Genomic DNA, 15,454 nt, shown 5'->3' with positions numbered 1-15,454 from the left:
ATTAACTAATTAATGAGTGCCATACTACGTCCCATACTAATAATTATGTATTATAAATGCGAAAGTCTGTCTGTCTGTCTTTTTTTTATGAAAAAACGGCAAACGAGCAAACGGGTCACCTGATGGAAAGAAACTTCCGTCGCCCATGGACACTCGCTGCATCAGAAGAGCTGCATGTGCGTTGCAGGCCTTTTAAGAGGGAATAGGGGAGGGTAGGGAAGGGGAGGGTAGGGAAGGGAATAGGGAGGGTAGGGAAGGGAATAGGGTAGGGGACTGGGCCTCCGGTAAACTCACTCACTCGGCGAAACACAACGCAAGCGCTGTTTCACGCCGGTTTTCTGTGAGAAAGTGGTATTTCTCCGGTTGAGCCGGCACATTCGTGCCGAAGCATGGCTCTCCCACGTATAAAAATCTGTCTGTTAAGTGCCTCTTCACGCTCAAACTGCCGAAACGATTTTGCTGAAATTTGGCATGGAGATACTTTGAGTCCGGGAAACGACAATAGGATACTTTTTGTCCCGGAAAAATGTACGGTACCCCCGCGGTAAACGCGTTTAGGCGCAACGGAATGGCGGGCATTATCTAGTTAGTACTTAATAAAGAGTTTTTTTTGTGGACGGGCTGTAGTTTAATAAAAAGTTTGAAGTATATTTTATGGGTCTTAAATTAATTAGTAATTTCTTGCTTTATAATTTTTCTTGTCGTGACTCCAACGATAAATTGTTACAAGTGTTACAATTTATTACGATTTTCCGTCCGTCGTTCCCGGTAATAAAAATAATTAATTATTCCTGAAACACGACTCGGTGTAATCAGACCTTGTCATCGAATATTGTGTAATTGTTTTAATTAAATGGACTCTGTAAAATCGCTATCTCAGTTGTAAGAGGATGAAGTGGGTCACTAACAATTTGAAATTTTTCGTTTAGGCGCAGCGCAGACGACAGACTATCCGTGTCGCACTTTTTAGTCTGTGGAAATAGAACCAATGCAATTATATGCAGTAACGCACACGACGCGCAAAAAGTCCGGCGCGTTACTGCATAAGGGAGATCGCAGACGACAGACTTTTTGTGCGATCGAGTCTGCGGCGCCCATACAGTCGGCATGGCCGCGACGTGAGGCCGTGACGCGATTAATATTATAAAATGTTAGTTATCCACTTCATCTGCTCACGTCTACAATTTAGACCAGTCTTTCCCAAAGTGGGCGATAACGCCTCCTAACTCCTTGTGGGCGCTGAAGGTCTAAAGGAAAAGAGGGGGCGTTGTATAGAGACTTGGAGGGTGATATATATAATCTGGATGCATTTTAAATTGAAACAATGGGGGCGCTAAAATATAATTTGATCTTAAAGTGGGCGGTAGGCAAAATAAGTTTGGAAACCTCTGATTTAGATGGACCTTAAATACCTTGTGTTATGTAATATGTTCATAATCCCTTCCCTTAGTGGCGCTTAACCCTCGTGCTGCCCTCAACTTTAATATTAAACTATTTAAACATGAGTGAACAGTTGGGTCAGATTTGAATGTTCGGTCGTGTAAAACCGGAAATTCAATTATTGGAGGGAATTGTGTTTTGTAATTATTCGTGCTTGAATTTTAATTTATTTTACATTTTAAATTTAAATATGTATCTTTATCTCTATATTTATAATATTATAATGAGAGTGGTGCAAAAATCCATACTCAAAAACTTGCGTGTTTCACCGAAAAACCTCAAAGGTGCTATCAATGGCAGCCCTCAATCAAATAAAATACTTTGTAACTTATGCCCAATTACAAAGGTTTCAAGAATTGATATTAGGTACAGCTACTTATCGAAGAGCTGGCGACCAAATCGGTCATGTGGCTTTAGCTGTATTAAAACTCCGTTATCTACTTCATTGAACAACCTTTTCTGATAATCTGCGTGCTGACAGGCCGCGATGTGGTCGTCGACTCTGTCTATTAGTTATGTTACGGTACATGGTATACGGACACGTGGTGCCATCTAGCGACAAACAAAAAAAAAGCGTGTTTACGTGTTTTAATTTAGACCTTATGACTGAGTCCATAAGGTCTAAATTAAATTCAACTTACTGCACTTATCGTAAGGACGGCAGTTTTATTGTGGTACATGCTCGAGCCTCCTAGAAAGTTCCCACGGTTGTTTACTTGTTTACGTGAATCGGGAACTTTCTGGAATTCGTCTCGCCATATAAAAAGCCGCAGGCAGGCCCGGCGAGTCAGTTCGATCTGAGCGATCTTCGAGGCGACAACAAGTGATCAATAGTGAGTGAACCAGTGAAACCTGCGACTTGGCTACGACCTAGGACAGTGATAGTGCTTAGTGATTGGACCTAGTGATTAGTGTTTGGACTTAGTGCTAAGTGTTGTGACCTAGTGTTTAGTGCAGTGTTAATAAAGTCTTCAAGAGAGTCATCAGGTCTTTCTCTCCAAATCCTCGAACCCTAGCACGTAACAGTTATATTCAAAAACGTTGTTGATTGGTTAATATTTTGACGTCAGCCAATAAAAAGCGCTAGCTAGTAAATAGCCAAAAAGCCTCACAAACCGGGCTTTACATATTCACAACATTCGTTATTGCTTTAAAACACGAAAACTTATAATTGGAAATTCGTTCTTCCTGTTATTCGAAACATGAAATATTGGGCATTTTAAATGGCCGTAAAATACGGCACTACCAATATCAACAGGGTTTCAATACAACCATTTTTAGATGTTGGTACTTCCATACATCCGGATTAATTAATTAGATTTTTATGCGGATAAATAGCGGTGCTACCTTGTTAAAGTTTTTGTTAGTATAACTGATGAATGAGAACTCAGTTAAATGAGATTCGATCTACTCGCAACGTAACTGTAAAAGTGGGTTTTGAAATACGTCAAAGATATGTGAAAGAAAGATCTTCTGACCGACTGAGGTGGTATGCTTGGCTAAGCCGGAGCCCACTGTTGCATTTATTGAAAACTTTGATAGCGTGATTCAGAATTGTGTGCTGTTTTGTCTGCTACAGCCACTTCCTTTGATACCTAAATATAGTCGTCAAAATTGTAATCTAAACATAGTACTATTAGAGAAGCTGAATCCTAGGCACATGGCGGACCTAAGTAATTTGGTCGCGTTAAGTCAAACCGTCCGACCGATGACAGCTAACATTAAATTGGCATAAGCCGACCACATGACGTAGGTCCGTCAACTGCCTAGGAATAAATTTCCTCGATGGTACATCCAGTATAAAATTACTTATTTTCAGACACGGAATGCGTTCGCTCCTACACCCCCATCGGGGACCACTGGGACAGCTTCGGCAGCGAGCTGAGCGCCCTCAAGCTGGCGGTGAAGCGGTACGAGGCGGGCGTAATGTCCACACACCTGACCGCGCTGAGGCCGGGGGACGCCCTCACCGTGTCCGGGCCCTACGGCAACATGGAGCTGCAGAAGGTGAGCGCCCATCCTGTGACACCCAGCAGCGAGCTGAGCGGGCTTGAGCTGGTGGTGTCAAGGTGGTGGTGGTACTTTCTAAGGCCTATCAGGTACTTATAGGGTTAAAACCGTATAAGGCGCATGACAGTTCTCTACACATACAGAAATACATACACAATCAAGAGGCAATGAAACCGCCCGCACTCAAGACGCATTTAAAAGATAATTTGTGATATTTGCACTGAAAATTTCGATTCATGCACTGCAAAAGACACATTATTTATTAGGTTCTTCCTTCCTTCAATCTAGCCACAACCGACAATACAAAATCTTCTACTGATTTCCCTGCAACAGAAACAGTTCCAAATGCGCCAAACGCACACCACAATTTGAAATGACAATGCAATTTCGGGACAGCTCCAACTTCCGTCCGTCTGGCATTAATTAATTTCAGTTGCTACATTGTCCTAATTAATTTCCTTTCTAAAGCTCCCGCAGATCCCCTGGGATCCGAGGTATCATATCAAAGGGTCAGCTAAGGTTGTTATTATCTTTACCCGAGAGAAATACCACAGCTCACTAAACATTTTGATTATACTTCAAAATATAAATATATAGTAACACGCTACTGTTTATATACGTGTGCTGTCCCTATAGTTTATCTCCATGGGGTGTACCATCTTCTAAAATATTTATCTATGGGCTTATACTTGGCCAGACTAGATTGAAGAAGAGTCAGCCCTCGCCTCTGATCAATGCTTTAAATATTTATCAAAATCAACTCAAAATAACTGTCCTTTACGTTCAACGTTATTGCTTAACCCGTCGATCGTGGAAAAACGAGACACAATAGAATTTCTATTGTGTCTCGGTCACCGGTGACCGTATGGGGCTTGAATCTTGATGAATTAAACCATATAATGGAATTAGCAATTGCAGACAAGACCATATTAGCTTAGACTATCTACCTTTTATCCTAACATAAAGCAGACCAACCACGAGCGCTATTTTGAATCATTGCACATACTCAGTGTTCCGCAAACGGTGTCATCGTACCATAATCGTACCTACATATTCCTAGTTTATAGGAACCAAAAAAATAAACATCTCAGCACGATCGACGAAAAGAATGGGAGCTGGGAACCCCGTACATGCTGAATAATTTCTGGTGTACTGTACCTCCAAAAATTGTAATTTTTCTAGATGTAAGTACTTACATCGAGGAAATTGATTCCTAGACAGTTGACGGACCTACGTCATTTGGCGACTTATGTCAAATTATTTTAGCTGTGATTGGTCGGCTGGGTTTGACGTAACGCGACCAAATTACTTAGATCCTCCATCTGCCTAGGAATCAACTTCTCTGATAGTACCTTGAACACAAAAAGTTTGCGGAACTCTGCTCTTACTCTAACAATTTATGTTTCCAATGGACGGCATTTTAACTATTCATGAAACGATTTAACGTCATTTGAATTGATGAATGGCCAACCAAAATTCCCTAGTGATATTTCATATGCGCAAACATAGTTTCAACTTCCAGATAAGGATTATTTTCCCATTAGACGTTGCTTGCACTCGTTGAGCCCAAACTCGTTTATTGCGCGGTAACCGCAAGTTTTTCCGGGATAAAAACTATGCTAAATATGCCTTTTCTCGGGACTTATAGACATTATAGCGGTAAACAAGCAATGGAACAGCAAAAAATGTAAAGGGCGTAAGCGACAAAATGGTTTTTGTCGCGTAATTTAAAAACCATAAACACATCTCATGTAAGCTATCGGCAAATTAAAGTGTATACTTGAACCAATTTATGTACAAATTTTGGAAGCTTAAATTACTCTCCTATGTTGGCAAAATAGGAATCCCTTTTTTTACAGAGGTCTTTTTGATTGATTATTCTGTGTTATAAAAGTTGACCAATCGTGTTATGCTATGGGTTATTCAAAGACAAAGACATGATGAATACTGACAATGAACTTTAATTTCTTAGCTTTAGTCATTGCTGAGAAAATAGATATCGTTAAAGCCAAATTATCAAGGCGTCGCCTTAAGCGCAAATATGTAACAGACAGACACACTTTCGCTTTGTAACATTAGTATTGAGTATTGATTTCATTGAGTACTTCCAAATATACCTGGAACTCTTGAGAATCCAATAAGAATAAGCGAAACACTCGTAAGGTCGCTTGGCCCTAAACTGCTGTCATGTGACGTCACGCTCAGCGAAGCAAATAAAAGACGATCGGATCAATCGTGTTATATGAGACATGCCACGGGCGATTGCGAATTTGTTGTGTAAATATCGGTTACGTCTGCTATACACGTGACGATTAAACTGCATAGTTCGGTCACATCACAAAAATAATAAAATATAATGTAGATTTACATCTTCCCTTTTCATAATCTACATTCGTCAGTCGTCACCGATTCGGTTGGTCCATAAAGGACCAAAGGGTGTATACTGTATATAGGGTCACGATGTACAGACGAAAAGCTGTATGAGAGTTAAATAGGGTTGCCGTGTAGCTATAGCGAAGCTCAAACCTAAAGTCTGTATGAGTACATAAACGCTCTTACAGACGAACGCCACTTGTCGATGGGACGCGTCGTAAATTATTCCAATTTTTGTCCACCGATCAATTTCGTATAATCAATGAACTGAAGGGTATTCAATAGCTATGATAAATACTAACTAAAATAAAGACTTCAGGAAGATGCTATGATTGAAGATGACAGTGGAAAGTAATATTTAGTCGTATTTCCTTCGCAACCATGTGTCTCTTTACCAGTTTTTCAGTACTCCAAGGGGTAGCTATTGTGCAACTGATACTGTTAGTCAAAGTACAGAAAAGTGTCCTCTCGTATCTCTCAAGGATGTAAAAAAAAAGAAAACGACGAGTTTGACTACCGTTTTGAACAACTAAATCAGAATTTGTTTTACATCGGCTGGATAATAATGTATATGCAATCGGGGGAAGCCATTACAGTGTTTTTCTTCTGGGAAAAGTAAACAGATGTATTACTGTTGAAAGAATGTGGACGTTAGCTTCCTACATTTTTGTCAAAGTTATAACAAGGATATACGTGGGGTCAAGTCAACTGGTCAATCGATTTTCTCGCACTGTTATACGAAACAAAAATTGGTGGTAACTGGTAGGTATTGTTTACGCACCTGCTGGATGTAGCAGTGGCAAACGCAAGGCGGCTGCATCATCAAAGTAATAAAAACAAGAGTTGAATCAGCTCCAATTTCGGCGGCATTTTTTTTTCGTTACTTGAGACATACAAGCGGTAGAATCCTGCAACCAGCAATACATATCTGTACTACCAAACCTGCAGCATGAAAGGTTACTTCCCGAAAAACTGTCCCAATAATCGCGTTGTTCTGGTGGGCTAGCATTACGTCGTGAAAAAGGGTACAGGCAATTTGAGAAATGTGTGAAAATACGGTACATTCATAAAATATGTATCGAAAATTTTCACACCGTATGATCCCATTGGCCCCATTTGGGGACGGCAATTTTTTTAATATAAGAATTTAAAAAAAAATAGTTTTTTTGTGTTTTCCTAATAATTTTATTGGTTTCTATAAATGAATAAAGAAATTTCATATTTTCCATGGCTCAGTTTCATTTGGGTCTAAATGGGTTAAATAAATCTGAACAGCATTATAGTCTACTCTTACAGCATTATCGATTAAACAAATTTATAAAGTGTATTTGTTTACGCTGCACTGTCACCAATGGATTTGTTACTAATATCTGTTATTTTTTCCAGTTGAAACAAGTGAAGACGGCGTTGTTCATAGCCGCCGGCACCGGTATAACGCCCATGTTGGGTCTGCTTCGGTTCGTCTTGTCGAGAACTAACCCTAAATGGTAAGTCCTAACTCCTACACTACAAAGTATGTTAATTTATAGACTACAATGCTACTAAAGGTACAACCTAGTAACTTATAGTTCTTTAAGTGGCAGTCTATTTGAATTTTTGTCGGCGCTGGTTAGTACTGACTGATATTGTGTGTGCATAGTCTACATCTGTATAATATCTATTCCAACGTAGTCCCTTAAATCTGAATGAATATTAAAACAGGGTTTAGACGAAGAGAATATTATGTAAGTGTGGCTGTATGAAGTATCTTTATTATAACGCTATGATAAAAATAATAAATACTTACATTTAATTTTAGATAGGTAAACAGAAAATAGATCAGATATTTATATCGAGATTCATTCAGCTGTTTTCCTCAACGTGATTAAAAATAGAGCAGCTTGAAAACAGTACCCAACCTGCCATATTTATCCCAACATATTAGCTCAGTCAACTAAGTAGTTGTAGAATGCGTGAGCGGGAACCTAAGCAATTTTTACAGGCTTACCTAACCTTTGAATCGTCAGTGCTTTATATGGAAGCTTCTTTGGGGTAAACTAAACATCCCCTATCTTAATCTGACAGATCCGATGACATTTCAATATTTAAAAAAAAATCTTAACCCACCACGCTACGAATAATAAAAACTAAGGAAAAGTAACTCCGTCAAAAACATGCTCCACAATACTTGTCAACAAAGTGTACCTTAGGTACACATTTAAATACATTTGCAATATTTAGTTGACCTTGAGCGGTACTAGGCTGACGTTACATGATAGATCAAAAGGAACCAAATTTAAAACGGTAATGGAGTTACGATTCCTTAGTTTTTATTATTCGTAGCCACTACGCGGAGAAATCTGATTTCTATACCATGATAAATAGACACATATCGGAAGCCTATACAAGCTTAATCTGACACGCTCGAGCTTGTCCCGAAATCCCCTCTTCCCCTCCCCAATTACTATAAATACAGTTTTGCTGCATTTCGGATCCTATCGCACGACAAACAGTTATCTCATACGTCAATTGACATGTTTTTTTAGGGTTTGAACAACAAAAAACGCATTTGACAATGGTTTGACTATATCCAAATCATATCTGCATATTATTATATGATTTGGATACAAATGTAACAATACAAACTGATAATACTAGAGGGGATAGACTTTATACAAGCAACACTGTATACAAACCCTAAAGTATTATCTTATTGATTCGTTACACACTCTCTAGAAACCGCATTTATTTAATATCAGAATCGTACCAAAGATGAAAATATTCAAGAGTTTCCCAATAATCGCTCTAGAAATTTTAACATTCTATTTTTAGTTGACGTTGATCCTAAAAGTGGTTCGCGTTTATCGTGGTTTAACTTTGTGTCTATTTATAAACATTCTTGACAATTCCTTACACTTGATATTTGAAAGTATCAAGTGTACTTTACAAGCATATTTTCGACCTTAAAATAAATACATTACTATTTTTAAATTATTTAAGGCGAAACAAAAAACCGTTAATGTGCGACACGACTGACGACACGGCGAGACACTTTGCTTCCATAAAACTGATACTGATTTATACGTGAATCTGACGTTTCAGAAACGTGAATCTGACGCTTTACAAACGGGAATCTGACGTTTCAGAAACGTGAATCTGAAGTTTTACAAACGGGAATCTGACGTTTTACAAACGTATAAAGTTCAATGGAAGTGAAGTGTCGTGTCGTCTCGCTCTGGTGCGGTCTTACCTTTATGAAAACTAAAATAAGTACGGTCGCGGTTTTTACTAACCACTTTTGCGGTTTAAATGTGATGCAACTGGTCTTTCAACGACCGTACATCGCGTTTTTCACTTATTCATAATATTACGTAACGTATTTTATTGATTTCTCTTTCAGTGAGCGGATACACTTGCTGTTCTTCAATAAGACGGAAAAGGATATCATATTCAGAGAAAAATTCGAAGAGTTGAGGCTACAAGACGAAAGGTAATGCTATAAGATGGAAAACGTAGTTTCTTCGTTTTACTAAGTATACTTTAAATCAAATACAAAGTGGGCTCCACAAGCGATACATATATTTTTTTAGAAATGTCATCAGACACCATGGAGACAATTAATTCAAAGACAATCCTTTTATGGGGGTCCGTCGAAAATATCACCTCCATAAAGTTAATATACCTAGCGGAATAGCGCAACAATCTCGAGCGACAGCTCGAGATTGTTGCGTTGTTTCGTTTGCGTTGTTTCGTTTGACAAAACGAAACCGAAATTGGTTTTCATCTGTGTGAAAAGTATGTGTACGTATACACTTACACAAGCATGATTGAACATGAATTCTATGAGATTAAATTGTCATCGTGCGGCACGTGCCGACTGGACGTCAAAAAAAGAGTGCTGCTGTCATGTATCACACGTCTCTTTTTACCACGCAGTGTTACTGATAGTGATATCTCTCTTGCTCAGGCCTTTGTTTCTCCATTCCGCTAGGTATATTAACTTTATGATCACCTCTTAAGGCGAGGATAAACTCCAATTTGTTATTCCGTGACTCCCGGTTTACCTAGTTCCAATATAATAACGAAGTGTTAAAAAATATGAGATATAAAGCACAATATTTAAAAAAACCATAAACATTTTAATAAAACGTAATACCTTGGCTGTAATTAATTTACAAACTCACCTCCGATAAAAATCTATTTCATCGAAATATAAGTATTAACTAGGATAATTTTACATTTTATTTGAATAAATTGTTAGTAAATCTATATTAAAATGTCCTTAACCGAACAATTTTGTTTCTTAATGTTTATTTTCAAAGATATTTAAAAAAAACATGAAAAATAGAGAAGATCCGCCCGAGTAACTACAGTTTTATGCTAAGCTAAAATGAATCTTATTGCGCTGCGTATACGCTTGGTCTTTGGTTGTGTGCAAGGTTATCGTTTTGGATTGAGATTAATCCCCGCCTTAAACCACCACCGAAAAAGTTTTGAGAACCGCTACTTTAGATTATTGTCTATATTGTGTTATATATACTTAGCGCACAAACTTCGAGAAACTAAACGCTAAACAGACAGAGAAATACCCTTTACTCTCTTCTGAAATGCGCACGGAATACTCGGTATTAAGTATAAATAAATAAAATAAAAAACTCTTTATTCAAACAAACAAATTAAACAATCAATTTTCACAAGTTACAAAAACAGAAATAGTTTGAATTGGCGGCCTTACTGCTGGAAGCAGTCTCTTCCAGGCAACCATAAAATATAACTAAAATTATTTAAAATAATAAAAAATAAGATAAGATAGGTACTATTAGAATATAAATAAATAAATAAATATTTCATAAATATAAATAAATAAATACTTAAATATAAATAAATAAATAAAATACATATTTCAGGTTGTTCCAAAATAAAAATAAAAACTTTATACCTAACGAAGCTTTGAAAACCGGTTAATTTAAAACAAACATGTTTTATTTAATAGGGCCCACTCGCAAAATGTTTAATATGTAATAAGGAAAGGTCAGTCGGTACACATGTGTATTGTGGAGCCCCTGAAAAGCCCTGAAATTGAAATTCAAACATAGTCCGGTGACCGCGTGCGGAATATTTATGAAGCACGGCCCTTCGCACTCTATTATTTATGTTGAGTAATCGTTCCAAACATGTTTAAACGCTGTATGTGTTCTGTTAACAATTTTTTATTTGATGTAAAAAACTGTTGTTTGGACAACGTGACATGCAATGGGTCCATTTGCTCGGAATAAAAATCATAAATAACTCAAAAACCTGAGATTTCCCAGACATAGCTAGTTGGTTTTTTTCTCCCTCCTTAGTCATTACATAATAACTTTTTAAGTGAATTCGATGCCGAGAAACCGAGTAACTCGTTGAAAATATTAGAAATAATAAAAAATACTACTTATATTCTACAATATTTATTTCAGAATTGTCATTGTACAAAAAAATTGTTGAAAAAAGAGATAAGTAGACTTAAATATTTGTAACAACGCTACGTTCGCTCTTTAACCAACCCTATTATAACGTCGACAAAAATGCTTATAGTCACCGAGGGACTTCCCTTATTACAATCCAGAAAGGGTACCCTTATAATGGTGGCCTTTGACTTCTACATTACACACCCAATGTCTCGTGCTCAATCCCAAACTAATTATTAACTCTCGTCGAAAAAGAGGGTAAGTTTGACGTGTCTGTCTATGCGTGTGTGTATGTCTGTATTATGGGAGCATCCAAATGGACCGTTTTGATCTAGTTTTTTTTTTGTTTGAAAGCTGGCATGATCAAGAGTGTTCTAATCTAAGCAATGATTCATCATCAGCCTACTTAGTGCTAGATTTGGGTTTATTAATTATTATTTATAAATTAAGTATAACTTATTAGTTAAGTATTAGTATTTTATGAAAGACTAGCAGTTGCCGACGACTTCGTCCGCGTCAACAAAAATCGGGCTATATCTCATACAACAACAAAATAATTTTGAAAATCGGTCCACAAATGGCGTAGTTGTCCGAGAAAAAATTCAAACAAACTCCTTTCTGGGAGTCGGTTAAAAAGTAGCCTAAGTTATTCCTTACTTCGTCAGCTATCTGCCAAAAGAAGTCCCGTCAAAATTGCTCCAGCCGTTTCAGAGATTAGCCGGAACAAACAGACAGACAGACAGACATACAGACAAAAATTGTAAAAAATGTTGTTTTGGTGTATGTAGCGTATATACATTCGTATGCATGTAGTAAAAAACGGTTTTTTCAATATTACAAACAGACACTCCATTTTTATTTTATTATATTATTATTATTATATATTATTATTATTGTGTATTCAATATTACAAACAGACACTCCAATTTTATTCATATGTATATGTATAGATAGATGTATAGATATCTATAGATGTATAGATTATAACGTCCTAATAAGCAGCATTAAATATTTTGTATTATAATTCTAGACACTTATTGTGTCTGTTTTTGTTTATGAGTTTTGTGTCTGTTTTTGTTTAATTTAATATTATTTTCAGATTCAACGTCGTGCACGTATTATCAAACGAGCCTTCCTGGGAAGGGCATAGAGGAAGAATTTCGACGGAAATTCTCAAGGAGGTTATAGATAAAGAGACTAACAGTGAGTACTACATCGCATGTCTGTGCGGCCCTACGGAGTTCACTCATACTGGAGTGGATTTGCTGAAGAAATGCGGCTTGAATGAGGACCGCATACATGCGTTCATTGGTTAACGGCCTTGTAACTTAAAAAAAAGTTTGTGTTACAGTAAAATCGTAAATACCGCTAGATTTTAAAATTCCTTTGTGATTATGAATAGTTTGTTTGTGATTTTTATTTGATTTCGTTTAAATCTTAGACCTTATAAATAAATAACCCTACCATTATAAAATCGTCGCTGGTTTAGGTTAAAATTGAGGCTCTGTTTTTTAATTAAGTAACAGTAAGTAATTTATCGTGTAAACAACGATTTGTTTAATCGTAGATGTTATACTTATTTTGTTACTTACTAAAAATTAAAATCCTACTGTATTTACGATTTCACATTGACTTAACTAAGTAAATTATGGTTTGGTGTAAATATTAATAATGACTTTCTTATCAGAGATTTAGTCAGTCTATATAATAAATATATAAATTTGGTTTAACATAAGTAGGTAATTAAATTTCGCTTAGACAAACACAGGGTTTTTACCCCCCATTTTCTATAAAACATTATTTTATTTTTATAAAACTAATCGATTGTTATAGTTTACCTTAGCAAAATATATTTTTGTTGTCAAGTATTTACTTATACCTACTAGGTACATATTTGCCTTAAAAATTGGCTATACAGGGTAGGTACGGATCTGAACTAGTACACTTACCCTGTATCCGGACATTAAGTACAAAACATATTTTATAGTTTATACCATAGTTCTGCTTATGAACCGACTTTAAAAAGATTAGGTTCTGTATAATATACTTATGTATGTTTTCTATTTAACAATTTGAACGTTGTGGGCTGTTGGTATAGTAGTCATACAGGAATATTTTTAATAAGCACCTAAAATTTTTAAACGATGCTTAAATTCACGTCCTAAGAGTGAGAAATATAAAAAAACCGTAATAATATAAGGTGTGTACCTACCTAACAACTATTAGTATTTTAAAAAGAATTAAAAATAGAAACAGTCATTAGACTGTTCCTATTTTTAATTCTTTTTAAAACTGAAAATATATAAAATATTGTAAGTATATTTTTCTGCTACCTATAATTTACTATTTCAATCACCTAGTTCACCTACAATTTTTTATTTTTTTTACAAATTTACATTATAGGTACTTTTTTAGAAAAAAAAAATATTACTACAAAAGTAGATACGTCCGTTAGAAATAGTTGTAATTAATGTCCCATCTATGAACTTAATGTTTGTAAAATAAAATCATTATTAGGTAGATAATTAGGTATTTTTGTTTCTGGTGAAAAGGAAAAGAATTAGGCCTCCTTACTAATGAAAAAGTTACACAATTAGGTAATAGTTACAATGTTTTGCTTGGTCGGCCAGTTCTTCAACATCCCAAACAAGGACAAAACGTCGTAGGTATAGAGTATTCTTTGTGTAAATATTTTTTATAAGTAATAAAAATGGATATTTGGGTACAGTCTTCGTCGTTATTTCGTACCACTCTACAACTTTATTGCTTGGAATAAAGTTGTAGAGTAGTACGAAATAATGGTGTCGGTAATGCTGGGGCCACATTAACTATAAATGCCATTAATTATTGCGATAATGTAAAATGTTACAACATGTTTTATCATTACCGATATAATTAATGGTACTTTTTGTTAGTGTGGCCCCAGCTTAAGAATACATTTCTTAGTTAAATTGATATTCAGATATCTCACAAATCTATTTTTAAGAAAATGCACCGTAATAGTTTTAAAATGTAAAAAAATACTTTTTTGTTTTTAGTTTGCTATCAAATGCACAAAAAGTTAAGAATTTTAATAAACATTGACTTTTACACTGGTATCTGGTACGTTTATTCTTATAAATTGTAAAATATAATAAGATTATTATGTGTGCGAACTTATCAGTGTCTAAGTGGAGGATAAAATTATTTTAATAGTTGTAGGTATTTTGTGATACTTAGTCATTATTTTAATGTGATACATTATACTTACTTCAATAAAATATAAATACTTTATATTTAAAGTATGTACAAGCAATATACATTGATAACTCACGAGAAACCTTATACAAGTTTAGGTTGTGTAAATATTTATATATAAGGTTAATCAGGGTAAGTTCGGACACAGGTTAGGTCCGGATAATTCAACTTATCACTAAATTAGTCAGTGTTTATTTTTGACTAGTGCTACGATACATATTATACCTACGCCATACTGCACTGCAACCGCAAATTGTAGTGCCGTACCGTAACTGTAGTTTAATTTAGCGTTAACTCAAATTATCCAGACTTACCCTGTGTCCGAACTTACCCTGATTAACAATATACCTACCCTAAAAAAACTACCCATAAAATTATGTGAAAATAGATAACAACAAAATTATGTGAAAATAGACAAAGTTCTAGCACGACTATTACCAATTTTGTAAGGACACCTAAAAACATAAAATAACCGCATTGACTGCAGACGTCGAAACCAGACTATACAGTCGAAATTGACGTATAGCTGGTCAAGTGACAACTTTGTCGCTAGTAAATATAAAAGTGTTCCTGAGTTACCTAAGATGATGTTTCCACTTTAGGTTTCGGATATTTATCACTTGTCGGCTAAAAATGTGTGAAAGATGTGCCATGTTTTTTGTTACTGGTGAAGATGGCACATAAAGTTAATATACCTAGCGGAATAGAGCAACAATCTCGAACTGTCAAACGAAACCAAAATTGGTTTCATCTGTGTGTAAAAATATGTGTATGTTTACACTAACACAAGCATGATTGAACATGATTTCTACGAGATTAAATTGTCAACGTGTGGCACGTGCCAACTGGACGTCAAAAAAAGAGTGCTGCTGTCATGTATCACACGTCTCTTTTTACCACGCAGTGTTACTGATAGTGACATCTCTCTTGCTCAGGCCTTTGTTTCTCTATTCCGCTAGGTATATTAA

General features: G+C 35.9%; 1 protein-coding gene across 4 annotated transcripts in view; it reads left to right on the top strand.

The window, feature by feature from the left end:
- The window catches only part of LOC121735597 (cytochrome b5 reductase 4), a 122,748-nt gene extending 109,955 nt beyond the window's left edge, over positions 1 to 12,793 (top strand). For 2 of the 4 annotated variants that reach the window (XM_042126457.1, XM_042126458.1), the window contains exons 7-10: positions 3,260 to 3,447; positions 7,210 to 7,310; positions 9,203 to 9,292; positions 12,349 to 12,792. In XM_042126457.1, the coding sequence (XP_041982391.1) occupies positions 3,260 to 3,447; positions 7,210 to 7,310; positions 9,203 to 9,292; positions 12,349 to 12,565 (596 nt within the window). In that variant the 3' untranslated portion in view covers positions 12,566 to 12,792. Of the gene's footprint in view, positions 1 to 3,259; positions 3,448 to 7,209; positions 7,311 to 9,202; positions 9,293 to 12,348 lie in introns of all 4 variants that reach the window. The other 2 variants (XM_042126459.1, XM_042126460.1) reach the window with 2 other exon arrangements.
- The last annotated feature ends 2,661 nt before the right edge of the window (positions 12,794 to 15,454 follow it).

Source organism: Aricia agestis, chromosome 17 (assembly GCF_905147365.1).
Source record: "Aricia agestis chromosome 17, ilAriAges1.1, whole genome shotgun sequence".
Classification (NCBI taxonomy): domain Eukaryota; kingdom Metazoa; phylum Arthropoda; class Insecta; order Lepidoptera; family Lycaenidae; genus Aricia; species Aricia agestis.
Note: the sequence above shows the minus strand (reverse complement) of the source record. Positions and strands in the feature narration are given on the sequence as shown.